The sequence below is a fragment of the Dipodomys merriami genome, unplaced genomic scaffold (assembly GCF_024711535.1).
Source record: "Dipodomys merriami isolate MVZ:Mamm:240054 unplaced genomic scaffold, mDipMer1.0.p SCAF_177, whole genome shotgun sequence".
Classification (NCBI taxonomy): domain Eukaryota; kingdom Metazoa; phylum Chordata; class Mammalia; order Rodentia; family Heteromyidae; genus Dipodomys; species Dipodomys merriami.
Window position 1 is genome coordinate 1,252,457 of NW_027203126.1, and position 16,206 is coordinate 1,268,662.

General features: G+C 47.6%; 2 protein-coding genes and 1 pseudogene across 3 annotated transcripts; 2 read left to right on the top strand and 1 right to left on the bottom strand.

Annotated features, from left to right (window-relative positions):
* The first annotated feature begins 135 nt into the window (after positions 1-135).
* LOC138829852 (serine/arginine-rich splicing factor 9) lies at positions 136-9,014 on the top strand. The gene is made up of 4 exons (XM_070026408.1): positions 136-444; positions 5,935-6,095; positions 7,721-7,893; positions 8,521-9,014. Exons 1-4 carry the CDS (start codon positions 257-259, stop codon positions 8,662-8,664), a joined length of 666 nt encoding a protein of 221 aa, XP_069882509.1. The 5' UTR covers positions 136-256; the 3' UTR covers positions 8,665-9,014.
* On the top strand, positions 684-3,285 carry LOC138829805 (peptide chain release factor 1-like, mitochondrial pseudogene; annotated as a pseudogene).
* Positions 9,015-9,094: 80 nt separating the features above from the next.
* LOC138829853 (glutamyl-tRNA(Gln) amidotransferase subunit C, mitochondrial-like) lies at positions 9,095-15,870 on the bottom strand. 2 transcript variants are annotated; one of them, XR_011372750.1, is made up of 5 exons: positions 15,245-15,870; positions 14,985-15,154; positions 13,134-13,237; positions 12,742-12,889; positions 9,095-10,831 (listed from the first exon to the last, which is right to left on the bottom strand). XR_011372750.1 is itself a non-coding variant. In XM_070026409.1 (4 exons), exons 1-4 carry the CDS (start codon positions 15,458-15,460, stop codon positions 10,779-10,781), a joined length of 543 nt encoding a protein of 180 aa, XP_069882510.1. In that variant the 5' UTR covers positions 15,461-15,857; the 3' UTR covers positions 9,095-10,778. The 2 variants fall into 2 exon arrangements, 1 of the variants encoding a protein (XP_069882510.1); XM_070026409.1 differs by lacking the exon at positions 12,742-12,889 and having other exon boundaries at positions 15,245-15,857.
* Positions 15,871-16,206: the final 336 nt, after the last annotated feature.

A 16,206-nucleotide genomic window follows, 5' to 3' on the forward strand; every position in this document is an offset into this window, starting at 1 on the left:
GGGGAGTTGGGGAGGGGGCGCGCCGGATCGCGCGCACGCGCAGTCGTCGCTTGCGCGTCCCCTTTAAGAGGATTCCCTCGGCGGCGCGCGTGGACCCCCTGCGCGCTTCCGCTCGGCGTTCCCACAATGCTGCGCGGCTGAGCGCCGCGGAGCCCGCGGGGACGCTGCGGGGGCGCCAGTGGCAGAGGCGGCGCCTGTGGCGGCGGCGGCTGAGGCGACGTGGGCTGCGGCGGGCCCGCGGCGTCGGCCGGTGCGGATGTCGGGCTGGGCGGACGAGCGAGGCGGCGAGGGCGACGGGCGCATCTACGTGGGGAACCTGCCCACCGACGTGCGGGAGAAGGACCTGGAGGACCTGTTCTACAAGTACGGCCGCATCCGCGAGATCGAGCTCAAGAACCGGCACGGCCTGGTGCCCTTCGCCTTCGTGCGCTTCGAGGACCCGCGGTGAGACTCGCGCCCCCCGGCCGGTTCCTCGCGAGTTTTGACCTGAGAGTCCGTATCTGGGCTCCGGGGGCCCCGCGCGTTGTCTGGCTCGCGGCCGCGCTCCCCTCCCGCCCCTTTGCCCTGGGCCCGAAGTCGCCGTTAGCGGAGAGCAGACGGCGGGGATGGGGGGCGCCCCGAAGGGGTTCCTAGGGTGGAGCGTATCCCCCACCGCGCGCGCCGGGCCCGGGCCTTCTAATGGAATGGGGGAACCTTCTAAAGTGCCCGGGGGTGGGTCTCGCCAATCCGACCGGTTGTGGGGGGTCTTAGTCCCGGCCGCGAGGAGTCGGTGATGTGGAAACCCGGCGGGCCGCGCGCCCGAAGCGCTCCGGGGCTCGGCGGCTCGGCGAGGGCGAGGAGTCCGCTTAGAGGCTGCACCCTGCCCTGCTCCCCGCTTTGTCCGCGTCGTGTGCGGGCGGCCAGCGGTGCCCTCGGGGTCCTGCCGGGCGGCGGGAAGCACCCCAAGGCTTTGATGGCTCAGGACGCACAGCTGTTCTTCACCCCACAAACAGAACTAGGCATGCTTTACACCCCTAAATGATGGACGCCTGCGCCTCTCTCTCTCTGCTCCTTACTTTGAACATCGCTGTGTTCTGTCAAGTGGCACACGCTGTACGTTTAGCACTTTTAGCCACCATGAGGCAGTCCTGTTTTCCAGATGAGGAGGAAATCTGGGGAGTTGTTGAGAAAAGAGGCTGGCTATTCAGCGAAGGAGATAAGATTTGAACCCCCCCCCCCTGTTCTGCTCTAAAAATACATAGTTACTCTTTGATCTGTTACATTCTCATTCAGCCCTACCATAACAGAAAAGCCCTATTCTGATATCAGTGTGTGAAGCTTTCAACAACGCATTCTCACATTAGTATCTCATTTAGTCCTTACAGTAACTTTGGGAGGTAGGCATATTATTCAAGTTAGAGATGTATAAGTTTGAATAAACACTTGACAGAAAGCCACTAAGCCCTTTGTATTCAAAGTCCAAGTTTAAGTGCTAGTACTTCTGCTCCAGGCATATAATCTGTTGGCTTGGGGTGCCCTGGACATGCTTTTCTTTGGCGGGGGGGTCTCCCCATGTAGCCCAGGCTGGACTCAAACTAGAGATCCTTTTACCTTAGGAACCCCCCCCCCCCCAGTACTAGAATTGTGGGTATGTTTGACAGGCTATATGTGAGTGGCTCTGGCACTGAATGGTACCTTCAGCTCTGCTTGTCTATAGAAGGTGCAAGGCTTTTTTTTGGGGGGGGGGTCGGTCGTGGGGCTTGAATTCTGGGCCTGAGCGCCATCTCTCAGCTCTTCAGTTCAAGGCTAGTGCTCTACCACTTGAGCCACAGTGCCACTTCTGGTTTTCTGGTGGTTTACTGGAGAGATCACAGACTTTCCTGCCCGGGCTGGGTTTGAACCCACAATCCTCAGATCTCAGCCTCCTTAATAGCCAGGATTACAGGCATGAGCCACCAGGGCCTGGCTTGGCAAGGCCATTTTTAACTAAAACGTCTAAGAAAAATTGAACTTGAGAAAAATTGAACTTAAGAAGTAATTGTAAAAAGCATTTTCTTAGCACTCGAGGCTTTTTAGGTCCAATTCTCAGCCCATTGGGGGAAAAAAAAAGTTTTTACCTTTTGATAAAATTTTGCCAGGGTGGATTTTGACAAGACAGTTATCCAAATTGTGTAAAAAGTTACATTTAGGTCAGCATCCGTAGAGCCTTCCTGTTGTCTGCCGGCCCACCATGCTCGGGCTCCAGACCCAGCCCTACAGGCCCTCAGGCTTGGTGGTCCACCACTGGAGGAGCTGTTGGCAGCCGTGGGCCCTTGAGGACCTTACTGGATCGCCCAGAAGCCCAGTTACAGGGCCAGAGTCCCAAGTTGGTGGCTACGGCCTGGCTCCAGAGAGAGGGAGAGTAGGAACTGCCAGAGGCCAAGGCCCTACTGCAATGAGAATGAAGATTTACGGAAACTTACAGAAAGTAAAGTTGTTTTGTGTCAAAAAGAAATGTCAGTTGAAGCACCAGAAGAAACAGATGAAAATGATTTGATCCTGCAGGAATTGGGGGTCAGGAGGCAATGTTGTTTACTTCACAGATAATTGATACATATCAGTAATATGCTTCATTTAAAAGATGGCATTTTGAAATCCTGGAATACTTTCCAAGTGAAATAGGTGGCCTTAGACATGCATCTGCCAGCACTGGGGGATTAGATGCCTATAAAGACATGAAATATGAAGGAGGGGTGCACAGAGTACAGCGAGTGCCAAAGACCAAGAAGCAAGGCTGCATCCATACTCGCACCACGACAGTGGTAATCTTGTCCCAACCTACTGAAATTTATCTAATTCAAAAGATTTGAGAATTGACACTACATGAGCCAGTGGAGCTGGGGGCCAACCACAGACAGTGCTGTCCGGATAGTTCATCTTCTAACAGGTATTGTTTTCTGAGTGCCAGCAAGAGAGATCACAACTACAAAACAGCGGAACAGCTATGAAAAAGCTGCGTGCAAAGCTGAACAGTGTGTATCTGGAGGAAGAAACAAGTAAAAGATACAGTGCTAGGAAAGTCCAGGCTGGAACTAAAGGAAGGTCAGAGAAAATAGCATACAATTTTCCACAGAACAAGGTCATAGAATAAACAAATCACTGCATGATCGGGAGGTTTTATGCAAAGAGACTGTCTAGGTGAACTCACGTAGTCACTGAAGGACTATGCTGATTATGAATCTTTAGTAGAAATCATTTCCAAAAAAGACTTAAATTGATTTGTTATTCATGTTTTTCCTAAAATGATAAGGAAAATTTTTTGGAAAGAAAAAAAGTTAAAAGGTTTTGGTTTTGCTGTGCCTCAGTGGCTCATGCTTGTAATCCTAGCTATTTAGCAGGCTGAGATCTGAGGATGGTGATTTGAAGTCAGCCCAGGCAGACAAATCCAATTATCCAATTATCCAGTCAAAAACAAGAAGTGGTGCTGTGACTCAAGTGGTAGATAACCAGCCTTGAGCACAAAGAGGCTCAGGGACAGCACCCAGGCCCAGAGTTCAAGCCCCGCATCTGACCAAAAAAAAAAAAAGGTTTTGGTTTTGCTGGGCATAGGCAGGATTCTTTTTTTGCCTCTTAACTGGAGGTGAGAGTCTCACAGATTTTCCTGCTCAGGCTAGCTTTGAACCTTGATTCCCAGATGTCAGCCTCTTGAATAGTTAGCCACTTGAGGTGTGACCCACTGGCACCTAGTAGAGTATTTTCAATTAACTACCAAAAAGCTGGAAGTGGAACTGTGGCTCAAATGGTAAGTGTTCTAGCATTGAGCAAAAAAGCCGTGTCAGCACCTGAGTTCAAGCCCCAGAACTGTCACAAAAAGAAAAAAAAAGAAGAAAAAAAAAAAGCAGTTGCAGCTTGGTATTGGTGGCTCACACCTGTAATCCTAACTACTCAGGAGGCTGAGATCTGAGGATCACAGTTCAAAGCCAGCCCGGGCAGGAAAGTCCAGTTAACCAGCAGCAGTCCAGAAGTGGTGCTGTGGCTCAAATGGCAGAGTGCTCGTCTGGTGCTAAAGAGCTCAGGGACAGCGCTCAGGCCCAGAGTTAGAGCCCCATGACTACTCCTCCCCCCCCAAAAAAAATGCAACTGGATTTGTCCATTGCAACACCTCTATAATTTCAGCACCAGCGCCACAAAAAAAACCCAAAAACCGCCTTCCCCCCTCCAAAAAAACCCCCACAGCATTTGTATTGCATTCCTCTCACTTTTCTTTCCTTTTTAGTGGTAATACTAGGGCTTTTGAACTCAGGCCCTCATGTTCTCATGTATAGCTTTCTTGCTCATGTGTGATCCTGCTATTTGAGTATTTTGCTGGCTAACTGGTGATAGGGTCCTGCAGACCTTTTCTGCCCTGGTTGGTTTCAAAGCAGTCTTTCAAATCTCAGCCTCTTGTGGCACTGGGAAGATGGCTCAGTGGTAGAGTGCTTGCCTTGCATGCATGAGGCCCTCCTTTTGATTCCTCAGCACCACATAAGCAGTAAAAGCAGGAAGTGGGGCTGAGGCTCAAGTGGTAGAGTGCTAGTCTACAGCTGAAGAGCTGAGGGACAGCGCCCAGGCCCAGAGTACAGGCCCCACGACCAATCAAAAAAAAAAAAAAATCTAAGCCTCTTTTTTTTTTTGTCCATCCTGGGGCTTGAACTCTGGGCTGGGCACTGTTCCTGCGCTCTTCAGCTCAAAGTGAACGCTCTACCACTTGAGCTACAGTGCCACTTCGGGTTTTCTGGTGGTTTATTGGAGATAGGAGTCTCACAGTCTTTCCTGCCCAGGCTGGCTTTGAACCGAGATCCTCAGATCTCAGCCTCTTGAGTAGCTAGGATTACAGGCGTGAGTCACCAGCGCCCAGCTTATCTCAGCCTCTAGGATTACAGACATCAGCTACTAGTGCTGGTTTAGTTTCCCGTCCCCCTACACCCCCCCCCCCCCCCCCCAGTTCTGGGCTTGAACCTAGAGCCTAGGCATTGTCCCTGAGCTTCTTTTGCTCAAAGGTAGCACTCTACCACTTGAGCCACAATGTACTTCCAGTTTTTTTCTTATATGTGGTACTGAGGAATCAAACCCAGGGCTTCATGCATGTTAGGCAAGCACTGTAGCACTAAGCCACATTCCCAGGCCCCGAACCAATTTTTTTTTTCTTTTGGTCAGTTATGGGGCCTGAATTCTGGGCCTGGGCGCTGTCCTCAGCTCTTCAGCTCAAGAATAGCTCTTTACCACTTAGGCCACAGTGCCACTTCTGGGTTTTTCTGCTTATGTGGTGCTGAGGAATTGAACCCAGGGCCTCATGCATGCAAGGCAAGCACTCTACCAATGAGCCACCTTCCCAGCCCCCTGACCTATTTTTTTTGGGGGGGGGGTCCGGTCATGGGGCCTGAACTCTGGGCCTGGGCACTGTCCCTCAGCATTTCAGCTCAAGGCTAGCGCTCTACCACTTGAGCCACAGCACCACTTCCGGCTTTTTTCTTTTTGCTTATGTGGTGTTGAGGAATCAAACCCAGGGCCTCAGGCATGCAAGGCAAGCACTCTACCACTGAGCCACCTTCCCATCCCCCTGAACCTATTTAAAATGGGTCTTTTCATAGGTTTTATGAGGCCTTTATTATTGAAGCCTAATGTATATACATTTTGAGAAACTACTCACCAAGGTTCGAGAAACTTAGTGGCAAAATCTCTCAACAGGATTTTTTTGTTTTTCTAAATCAATCCTTTTATTTGTAATCTGTCTACCCTATTACAGTTTTATAGAGTTTTATGTCTGACAGTTGTGAAGATTAATTCAGTGCCGTGAAAGATCTTTAAAGCGAAAGTATATACATATCCTACTTTGTTCTGTTTTCCTTGTCAGTTTCCCCTCTGAATCATTTGTCCCTTTCATTAGAAAGCCATTCAGACTCCTGGGCACCTCTGACTCCAAATTTTTCTTTGCAGAGATGCTGAGGATGCAATTTATGGAAGGAATGGATATGATTATGGCCAGTGCCGGCTTCGTGTGGAGTTTCCCAGGACTTATGGAGGTCGGGGTGGGTGGACCCGAGGCGCAAGGAGTGGGCCTCCTACAAGAAGATCTGACTTCCGAGTTCTTGTTTCAGGTATGTTCCTTTGTCACTGAGATCATGCATGTAAACTGCTTAGCACAGTCTAATGATGAGTAATGTCAACTGTTAATTCTGTGCACAAGACACATGGGCTTTCTTTTCAATAGCCTATGCATGAACAGTGATAGTCTAAAGCCCTGCATTGGCTTGTCAGTGAGGTAGGTACCCTGTTATTTAAACTGCACTATAGTTCAGCCTTGGTAGAACATAAACATGCTTGGAAAGGGGTTCCTTATTGTGGAGAATGAAAGATGATGGCAAAACTCTTAGAGCTACAATTCTATTTTCTTTTGGAATGTACCTTGATTTCTGTTTAATTAAAAGATACTACAGGGGGCTGGGAAGGTGGCTCAGTGGTAGAGTGCTTGCCTTGCATGCATGAGGCCCTGGGTTCAATTCCTCAGCACCACATAAGCAGAAAAAGCCAGAAGTGGAGGTAGAGCACTAGCCTTGATCTGAAGAGCTCAAGGACAGTGCCCAGGCCTGAGTTCAGGCCCCCATGGACCAAAAAAAAAAAAAAAAAAAAGATATTACAGGAGCCAGATTCTAACAACTTGCCTAAAAAGGCCAGATTTTTGAATGTATATTAAAACAAAACAACAACTAGCTAACGGAAACCCCACAACTTGTAATCTTGGAGACTGTAATGGAAATTAATAGTGCATATCTGTCTAGTATTTATAAATGATAAAATGCTAAACTCAGCTGTTTATATATCTTTGAAACATTTCTAAAGTGGTAAAAATACCTAGGGCCTTCTGCATGTTGCAGGGGAGTACTGGACACTGGTAGAAATGTTTGAGCTTTGCACTTTTTTAGGATTGTGAATGTCTGAACCACAGCAGAATCCCATGTTCTTAAGAGTGATACTCAATATCTGCCTCTCTTGTGCCCCTTTGTGAAGTTTTTAACCCTAGAGCTCTATTCCCTCCTTCAAGATGTCATACATTATCTTTTTTTCTCTCCATGCTGCTCTGAAATCCTGCTTAGAAAACTATTAGGAAATGGCTGCAGTCCTGAGCTGTGAGCGGTAAACACAGCCTTTGAGAGCAGGAGCACATTTCCCTTTCATGACATCAGGTAGGGTTGTATGACTCCCAACTAGTTTTAGCATCTGAGTTATTACTCCCCCCACCCACCCCCAACTATAGTGAAGAATGTTGGTGATTTCTTTAAGAGGTACTTTGGTTTGTCAGTATTCATTTCTGTAGGAAAACAAACTGTAGGTATTTGTTGTTGATTTGCTACCTTCAGCTAAACTTTATTTCACTTGTTTGAGAATTCCTATGTCCTGGGAAACTTGATCAGGCAAGAAATAATTGGTACTGATAAATTTCATAATGGGAAAAATTGAAGAACAAAGAAAGGCTGTGAATTCTTAAAGGTACTAAAACCTGCAATGGGATGCTCTGTTGAGACTTTGGTCTCTAAAAGTTAAAGACCAGCTTCACCATGTACTTTAGTGTTTTTCTCTTCATTTTCTGTCCCATGTAGAGTTGTGATTTGGGGACTCATGGGGATTAAATTATTTATAGGGGAAAGACCATAGGTATTACTGAATCTTAACAGGACAGTTAACATGGCTAAAGAAATTAGGCTCTTATGTTCTCTATGCCTAGGACTTCCTCCATCAGGCAGCTGGCAGGACCTGAAAGATCACATGAGAGAAGCTGGGGATGTCTGCTATGCAGATGTTCAGAAGGACGGAATGGGGATGGTTGAATATCTCAGAAAAGAAGACATGGAATATGCCTTGCGCAAACTGGATGACACCAAATTCCGCTCTCATGAGGTAGGGTCAGTACTTTGTGGGTTTATTTTTGGGGGGGGGGTTGGTGGTAGGGATTGAACCCAGTGCCTTGCTTGTTTGGCCCTTTTTTTTGTTTGCTTTTTGTTGTTGTTGTTATTCACCTTCTTGAGCCAGAGCTCTACTTCCATCTTTTTGCCAGTTAATTGGAAATAACAAGTCTCCTGGATTTTTCTGTCTTGGCTGCCTTGATTCTCAGATCTTAGCCTCCTGAGTAGCTAAGATGATAAGTGTGAGGCACCATCACTTGGGCCAATTTTCTTCTTTTTGGATATGTGATAAGAATACCTCCTTCTTTAATTTGATGAAGGAACAGTGTCATGTAGATTAAGTGCTCAAAACTTAACTATTGGGAATGTGGCTTAGTCGTAGACTGCTTGCCTAGCATGAATGAAGACTTGGATTTGATTCCTCAGTACACCACATAAGAGAAAAAGCCAGAAGTGGTGCTGTAGTACAGGTAGTCTTGAGCAAAAGAAGCTCAGGGACAGTGTCCAAGCCCTGAGTTCAAGCCCCAGGACAAACAAAAACAACTATTGTTAGGCAGCCAGGTTAGGTAAAGGATTTGCTTATTATTCTGGTACTTATTTTTTCTTTGTCTTTGAATTTCAGGGTGAAACCTCCTACATCAGAGTTTATCCTGAGAGAAGCACAAGCTATGGCTACTCACGTTCTCGGTCTGGGTCAAGGGGCCGTGACTCTCCATACCAAAGCAGGGGCTCTCCACACTACTTTTCTCCTTTCAGACCCTATTGAGACAAGTGATGGGAAATTTCTTTTTTTTTTTTTTTAGATGACCTGAGCTACTTTGTCCTCAGGATCTACATTCCAGATTGATAATTTTAGTGTCTAGGAAATTTTTAAGAAACTTTTTTAAGGAAAAAAAAAAAAAAAAGAAAAATGACATAATTTCTACCAGGGCCATGTTAGCAGCAAAACGTTTAACCTGCACAAGTGGTTGTGGTTCAGAAACAAGTTGTATATTTTTTACCCAATTATGGGAAATCAGTGCTGTGTCTTTGTGGGCTGTTTTGCTCTGAATATCAGCAGTTACTGTGACTGAGTTGGCCCATTTTGTTTAGAAATATATTTTAAATGTTTAGTAATTGATAAGTGTGGTTGTCCTTGATTGTACACACAGTATAGTAGCAGTAGAGGCTAAAAAAATGCAATCACTGAGTTGTAATAACTGCTACCCAGTTTGTAGGAAAGGTGGGATAGATAACTTTACTTGCAGTAATGATGTTTGTTTTGCTGGTGGCTTGAATACTTCAACTGGGCAAGCTCAGAATTATAAGATGACCTTGTAGATTAAACTAAGAAGTACTACAGATAAAGGAGGAATAGAAAGAATGAAAACAGGCCCAGTACTATTTTTTTTTTCGGGGGGGGGGGGGGGGGTCCGGTTGTGGGGCCTAAACTCTGGGCCTGAGCGCTGTTCCTTAGCTCTTCAACTCAAGGCTAGCGCTCTACCACTTGGGCCATAACGCCACTTCCGGCTTTTTTCTTTTTGCTTATGTGGTGCGGAGGAATCGAATCCAGGGCCTCATGTATCCAAGGCAAGCACTCTACCACTGAGCCACCTTCCCAGCCCCCAGGCCCAGGACTACTTTAGGTTAGGAATTTTTTTTTTCTGGTGTTGGGGCCTGAACTCTGGGCCTGGGCACTGTCCCTTAGCTCTTCAGCTCAAGGTTAGCACTCTATACCACTTGAGCCACAGCGCCACTTCCAGCTTTTTTGCTTATGTGGTGCTGAGGAATTGAACACAGGGCCTCATGCATGCAAGGCAAGCACTCTACCACTGAGCCACCTGCCCAGCCCCAAACTTAGGAATTTTTTTCTTTTGTTGGTTGTGGGACTTGAACTTTGGGCCTGGGCACTGTTCCTGAGCTCTTCAGCTCAAGGCAAGCACTCTACCACTTGAGCCACAGTGCCACTTGGTTTTCTGGTGGTTAACTGGAAATAAGAGTCTCAAGGACTTTCTTGCCCGGGGCTGGCTTTGAACCTCGATCCTCAAATCTCAGCCTCCTGAGTAGCTAGGATTACAGGTGTAAGTCACTGGCTCCTGGCTTAGCTTAGGAATTCTTTTTTTTTTTTGTCGGTCGTGGGGCTTGAACTCTGGGCCTGGGCGCTGTCCCTCAGCTCTTCAGCTCAAGGCGAGCGCTCTACCACTTGAGCTACAGCGCCACTTCCGGTTTTCTGGTGGTTTATTGGAGATAGGAGTCTCACGGTCTCTCCTGCCCGGGCTGGCTTTGAACCGCGATCCTCAGATCTCAGCCTCCTGAGTAGCTAGGATTACAGGCGTGAGCCACCAGCGCCCGGCTAGCTTAGGAATTCTTAAGACAGCTTACTCAGCACGCTCCAGGACTTTCTAGAAAGTCCTCTGCTCAGAATAAGTAGGTATCCAGGAAAAAATTCAGTGTGTCTGGTAAAAATACAAAGCAAACAAAAATGACAACTCAGTGTGTCTGGTAAAGATAATACAAAGAAAACAAAAATGACAACTCCAAGATTATCACTTGGTAATCAGATACTCTGATAACCAGGTATATAAAAAAGTTCCAGTATACACAGTTTGTTAGACATAATTCTTTTACAGGAAGATGAAAGAGGGTAACTTCCATACTGAATAGGTCTGTAAATACTTGATCCATTTCCTTGGAAGTTGATATTCCCTTTTCCATTAGCATCAGGAACTCATTGCCTTGTTTACTTGGATATTGTTCAAATCTTCCTGAGAAGAGTCAGTTACTAAGAGTTGCTTAAACATCCACTTTTTCACGTGATAGAACATTAAGGTTCACAATAACAGTGCCACCATTGTGCTTCCATGTATTCACAGCGTACCCCCTTCCCAGAATAGCTAGCTATCAGCCATGAGAGAAGGGCTCTTGTTCGCCCAGCTTTGGCAAAGAGATATTACCTGTTTGGAAACAATAAGGAAGAATGTTAAGAGTTGAGGCTGCAGTTCCAACTCACTCTGCTAAGTGATGGCTTCATTTTCATGAGAAACAATAGAGGGACTGGGAAAGCTCAGTGGTAGAGTGCTTGCCTTGCATGCATGAGACCCTGGGTTTGATTTCTCAGCACCACATAAATAGAAAAAGCTGGAAGTGGTGCTGTGGCTCAAATGGAAGAGCAGCTAGCCTTGAGCTGAAGAGCTGAGGGACAGTGCCCAGCCAAGTTAAAGCCCCATGACCGACCCCCCCCCCAAAAAAAAAACCCAAAATAGAAATATGTATGGCACTTAGAATCACAGCTGTTAGGTGAAGCCAAATTAATCTACTCTTTTCAATAAATGGTAGGTGCAAGTGAATTAGTCATTAGTATGCAACTAGAAATGGAAGATTGGAACTCAGTTTGTCCCAAGAAGCAAAGCGTGAAGCAAAGCCTGTGACATTTGGTTCTGTTTGGGAAATAGCAACATCTCCTTCTGAGATGGCAAGATCACAGTCTTCTTTCTACTTTGCCTCAATAAATCAGAGGCATGTGGTTTTTAAAAGTTTAGCTCACAAGTTTGTTGGCTGTTTTCCCATCCTTTCTTAAATGAGAGCTTGCTATCTTTTCTTTTTGCCCAACCTGGAGCTTGAACTCAGAGCCTGGGCCCTGTCCCTGAGCTTTTTTGCTCAAGGGTATTGGTCTACCACCTTGAGCCACAGCACCACTTCCCATTTTCTGGTGGTTAATTGGAGATGAGTTTCATGGATTTTCCTGTCAGGGCTGGCTTTGATGATTACCCTCAAATCTCAGCCTCCTGAGTATATATCCTGCTTTTTAAATTAACATTGGAGATGCAGGCCCCCATCAGAGATTGCAAACCATGGCTAGACTATTTTGCCAAGTATTTTTTATTTGACCTGTGTAATATGTAATTTGTTAAAAGTACATTAAAAAGTGGCAACAGGGGCTGGGAAGGTGGCTTAGCGGTAGAGTGCTTGCCTTGCATTTTGAGGCCCTGGTTCGATTCCTCAGCACCATATAAGCAGAAAAAGCCAAAAGTGGTGTTGTGGCTCAAGTGGCAGAGCTCTAGCCTTGAGCTGAAGAGCTGAGGGACAGCGCCCAGGCCCAGAGCTCAGGCCCATGATGACTGACAAAAATAAATAAATTAAAATTCTCTATTAATAAAATAAGCTCATGTTCTTGACTGGCACTGAAAGAACAGTGAATGTCAACTCCTTCAGAGCTCCAAATTTGCCTAAAAAAGTGTAGCACCTGAGCCCTGCTGTCACCTTTTATTTTCTTTCTTATAGTGCTCAGTATGAGCTCAGGGCTTTGCACTTGCTAAGCAAGTGCTCTAACAATTGAACCACACTTCCAGCTATCTGCTATCTTTTTTTTTTTTTTTTTTGCCAGTCCTGGGGCTTGACCTCAGGGCCTGGGCACTGTCCCTGAATCTCTCTGTGCTCAAGGCTAACACTCTACTACTTGAGCCACAGCACCACTTCCCGCTTTTTCTGTTTATATGCTACTGAGGAATCCAACCCAGGGCTTCATGCATGCTAGGCAAGCACTGTACCACTAAGCCACATTCCCAGTCCTGTTTTTTGTTTAGTTGGTAGTGAGGCTTGAACTCTGGGCCTGGGCACTGTCCCTGGGCTCTTCAGCTCATGGCTAGTACTCTACCACTTGAGCCACAGCGCCATTTCTGGTTTTCTTTTTTTTTTTAATTGTGAAAATACCGTACAGAGGGGTTACAATTACATGGGCAAGGCAATGAGTACATTTCTTATCAAGCATTGTTGCCTCCTCCTCCATTTCTGGTTTTCTGTTTAATTGGAGATAAGAATCTCACAGACTGGGGCTGGGAAGGTGGCTCAGTGGTAGAGCGCTTACCTTGCATGCATGAGGCCCTGGGTTCGGTTCCTCAGCACCACATAAACAGAAAAAGCTGGAAGTGGCGTTGTGGCTTAAGTGGTAGAGCACTAGCCTTGAGCTGAAGAGCTGAGGGACAGTGCCCAGGCCCAGTGTTCAGGTTCCATGACTGACAGAAAAACAAAACAAAGAATTTCACAGACTTTCCTGCCAGGGCTGGCTTTGAAGAGCAATCCTCAGATCTCAGCCTCCTGAGTAGCTAGGATTACAAGTGTGATCACCAGCGCTTCGCTTCTGCTATCATCTTAATGCTGCCATTTATATGTAGTTTTGACCTTAGAATTTCCACCTCGTTTCTTAAGTCTGTGAGACTATTCTGAGTATTCTGTTAAGCCACTCTGGACAACACATACCTGGGGGGGCCACAAAATACTCCTCCACGACACGTTGGGAGTTTTGTAGTAGTTCTTCAGCACAGTTGCCTTCCGCTACATTGTCTGATCTCAAGTATAGACATCTACAAAACCCAGAAGCTCGAGGTTACCTTCTCAGAGAGTAAGACTACAGGAAGGGCATCAAGAAAGAAAGAATGCTGGGTGCTGGTGGCTCACACCTGTAATCCTAGCTACTCAGGAGGCTGAGATTTGAGGATCGACGTTCAAAGCCAGCCCAGGCAAGAAAGTCTGTGAGACTCTTATCTCCAATAAACTACCAGAAAACCAGAAGTGGTACTATGGCTCAAGGGCATAGAGTGCTACCCTGAGCTGAAGAGCTGAGGAACATCACCCAGGCCCAGAGTTCAAACCCCACGACTGACCAAAAAAGTGCAAAAAAGACTAGAGGTGTGTGAGTGGTTCAAGTGGCAAAATGCCTGACTAGATGACTACTATGGGCAGATTACTTTTAGTGAGAAAAGATAAAAAGGCAATTGTAAGACATGCTCATGCCAGGAGCTGGTGACTCATGCCTGTATTCCTACCTATTGAGAATCCTGGTTCAAAGCCAGCCCAGGCAGGAATCTGTGAGACTCTGACCTCCAATTAACCACTAGAAAACAGGAAATGGTAATGTGGCTCAAGAGGTAGAGCATTCCCCTTAAACTGAAGAGCTTAGGGACAGCGCCCAGTTCAAGCCCCATGACCAGTTTTTTTAAAAAAGACACGTTCATAATTACATAGGCAAAATGTAACAAAGCCTGGCAATGACATAACAAAGGAACCTAACCCAGCACCCATATAGGTATTGGCCTGTGAAGAGATGGAAGAAACTAAAGAGTGACTTGCTTAAGTATATTGGCTCCTAATAGGTCATATTGGGACCTAACTCCTTTCTGGTAACCTTAAGAGGGACGCATCTTTCACTACAGCCACCTAGGTAAAAAGCGATACAACCATCTGCCATTGAGCAAGATGTATCTTAGAAGCTATACCATGGGGGGGGGGGGGAACCAGCTCAGAAAGTGTGAGGTTCTGAATTTGAGCCCCAGAAAAAAATACACTTAAAATTTTTGAAGCAGGTAATAAAGTGTGCATACACTGTAAACAAGACTACAAATATCAGAAAAACTAAATCGATAGTGACTGGAAAGGCAGAATCCGCTCCAAAGAAATTCAAGTGCCAAGAGGGAGAATACCAGGCAACAACTTGGAGGTATTCTATCCAAGGAACAAAACAAAACTAAATAGCTGGCAAGTGCAGAGATCCTAGAGGGAACGAGATGGGGACTTAGCTCAGTGGAAGAGGGCTTGCCTACAAGCAAGTGCATAGCCCTACAGAAAATGACAACTAGAGAGCGAACAAACTTGGCTTTTGGTATTGGGAATTGAACAGATCCTCGCCTGCTAGGAAAATGCTCGACCATTTTAACCAAGACCCTAGCCTTTATATTTTGGGGGTGGAGCTTACTAACTTTGCCCCAGTTGACCTCGAACTGCGCTTCTCTGGCCTTCATTTCTTGAGTAGCTGGGATTACAAGCTGGAGCCACCTCACTATGTGTGAAGTAGGGTTCCCAAAGCGATGACTTAACAAGCAGTTGGGATTTCTTCCTTCTTACACCGAGAAATTCGAGGATTTTAAAGAGGGAGTGGCAGGACCCCTAATGAACAACGGGAAGAGTGAAGACAGGCATGGTGACAGGGCAAACTCGGGATCTTGCTAAATGAAGCTTTTACCTCTTGTGTAATAGGACACTTGGTAATAGGTCACCTCAACCGTCTGCAAAAGCACCTCGGTGAAGCTTTCGGGGTCCGCCGCCCGAGTTTACCTGTCCTCCAGTACCGACTCCATGGGCTCCACCCCGTCGGTGTCGACCCCGCGAAGCCGGTCGGCGAAGGCGATGGCTTTCTCCAGCCGCTCCACGGCCTCGCGGCTGCCGAAGTCCACCAGCGCCAGTCGTTCCAGGTGCTCGATCACCTCGGCTGTGACCCGACCCCCCTGCGGACAAGGCGGGCGGCATGGGTCCCGGGCGGGGCCGGCTCGGCCTCCCGGCCGGGGCACCGCCCAGCTGCACGCCTCCGCCCTTACCTGAGGGGCCTCCCGCGAGGTGAAGAGCCGCCGCCCGCTCGGAATCGCACGAAGGCCCCGCCACATAACTAGCGCCCACATTTCTTTCCAGCCGCCGTAGTACGTCCTGGCGTCACGCCGGGACACGCGCGCCCGAGTGATGTCATCAGAACGCGCCGCCGCCGCCGCCGCTGCCGCCATCGCCATGAACAGCGTCGGGGAGGCTTGCACCGACATGAAGCGCGAATACGACCAGTGCTTCAACCGCTGGTTTGCCGAGAAGTTCCTCAAGGGGGACGGTTCCGGGGACCCGTGCACCGATCTCTTCAAGCGTTACCAGCAGTGTGTTCAGGTGAGCGGCGACGCGAGCCTTCCCGTCCTCCCCAAGGCCCCACCCACGCCGGAGTCCGACGGACGGAGGCCGGAGCCGCCGCGGCGAGGCTGCGGCCCTTTCCTCCTTGCCATCACCCGCGAGGCTTTCCAGGCCGGCCTGGTTTTCTGTTTGTCCAACTTGACGCGCTTGTGTGCCTGTGTGCGGCGTTAGCTCCCGTCCTCGAGCTGTTGCTCGCTTCTTCGCGCACGCCTAGCGCCTCCACTTCCGGCTTTTTGCTGGTTAGTTGGAGGTCGGAAGCGCGCGGCTTGTTTTTTGCCTAGTGAGGCGGTGAGCCACCGGTGTCTGGAGGACCTTAGCTTGTTTGGGGCACAGGAACAACCTTTGGCTCATTTATTTGGTACTATGCAAAATAGTCATCGTAACTAGTTTTTTTTTTTTTACTTGCGAAACTAACACCCAAAGATAGGAAGTGATTTTTTTCAAGTTCACTAGAATCGGGTGCGGTTGATTTTATTGTCGATGGCACACTTGTCATTATTACTGTGGATTCGGTGGGTAGTGGTGGTTTTGTTTTGTTCGTTTGGGGCATGAACTCAGAACCCGGACGCCGTCCCTGCTCAAGGATACGCCATGCCATTTTGAGCTACAG

Excerpts from the sequence above, each read along its gene's own strand:
- LOC138829852 (XM_070026408.1), top strand. The coding sequence starts at position 257 with ATGTCGGGCTGGGCGGACGAGCGAGGCGGCGAGGGCGACGGGCGCATC. Across the intron at positions 445-5,934 it reads GTGCGCTTCGAGGACCCGCG|AGATGCTGAGGATGCAATTT; the intron begins GTGAGACTCGCG and ends TTTTCTTTGCAG. Across the intron at positions 7,894-8,520 it reads CCAAATTCCGCTCTCATGAG|GGTGAAACCTCCTACATCAG; the intron begins GTAGGGTCAGTA and ends TTTGAATTTCAG.
- LOC138829853 (XM_070026409.1), bottom strand. The coding sequence starts at position 15,460 with ATGTCGGTGCAAGCCTCCCCGACGCTGTTCATGGCGATGGCGGCAGCG. Across the intron at positions 15,155-15,244 it reads CCTCGCGGGAGGCCCCTCAG|GGGGGTCGGGTCACAGCCGA; the intron begins GTAAGGGCGGAG and ends CCTTGTCCGCAG. Across the intron at positions 13,238-14,984 it reads GAGTCGGTACTGGAGGACAG|ATGTCTATACTTGAGATCAG; the intron begins GTAAACTCGGGC and ends TGGGTTTTGTAG.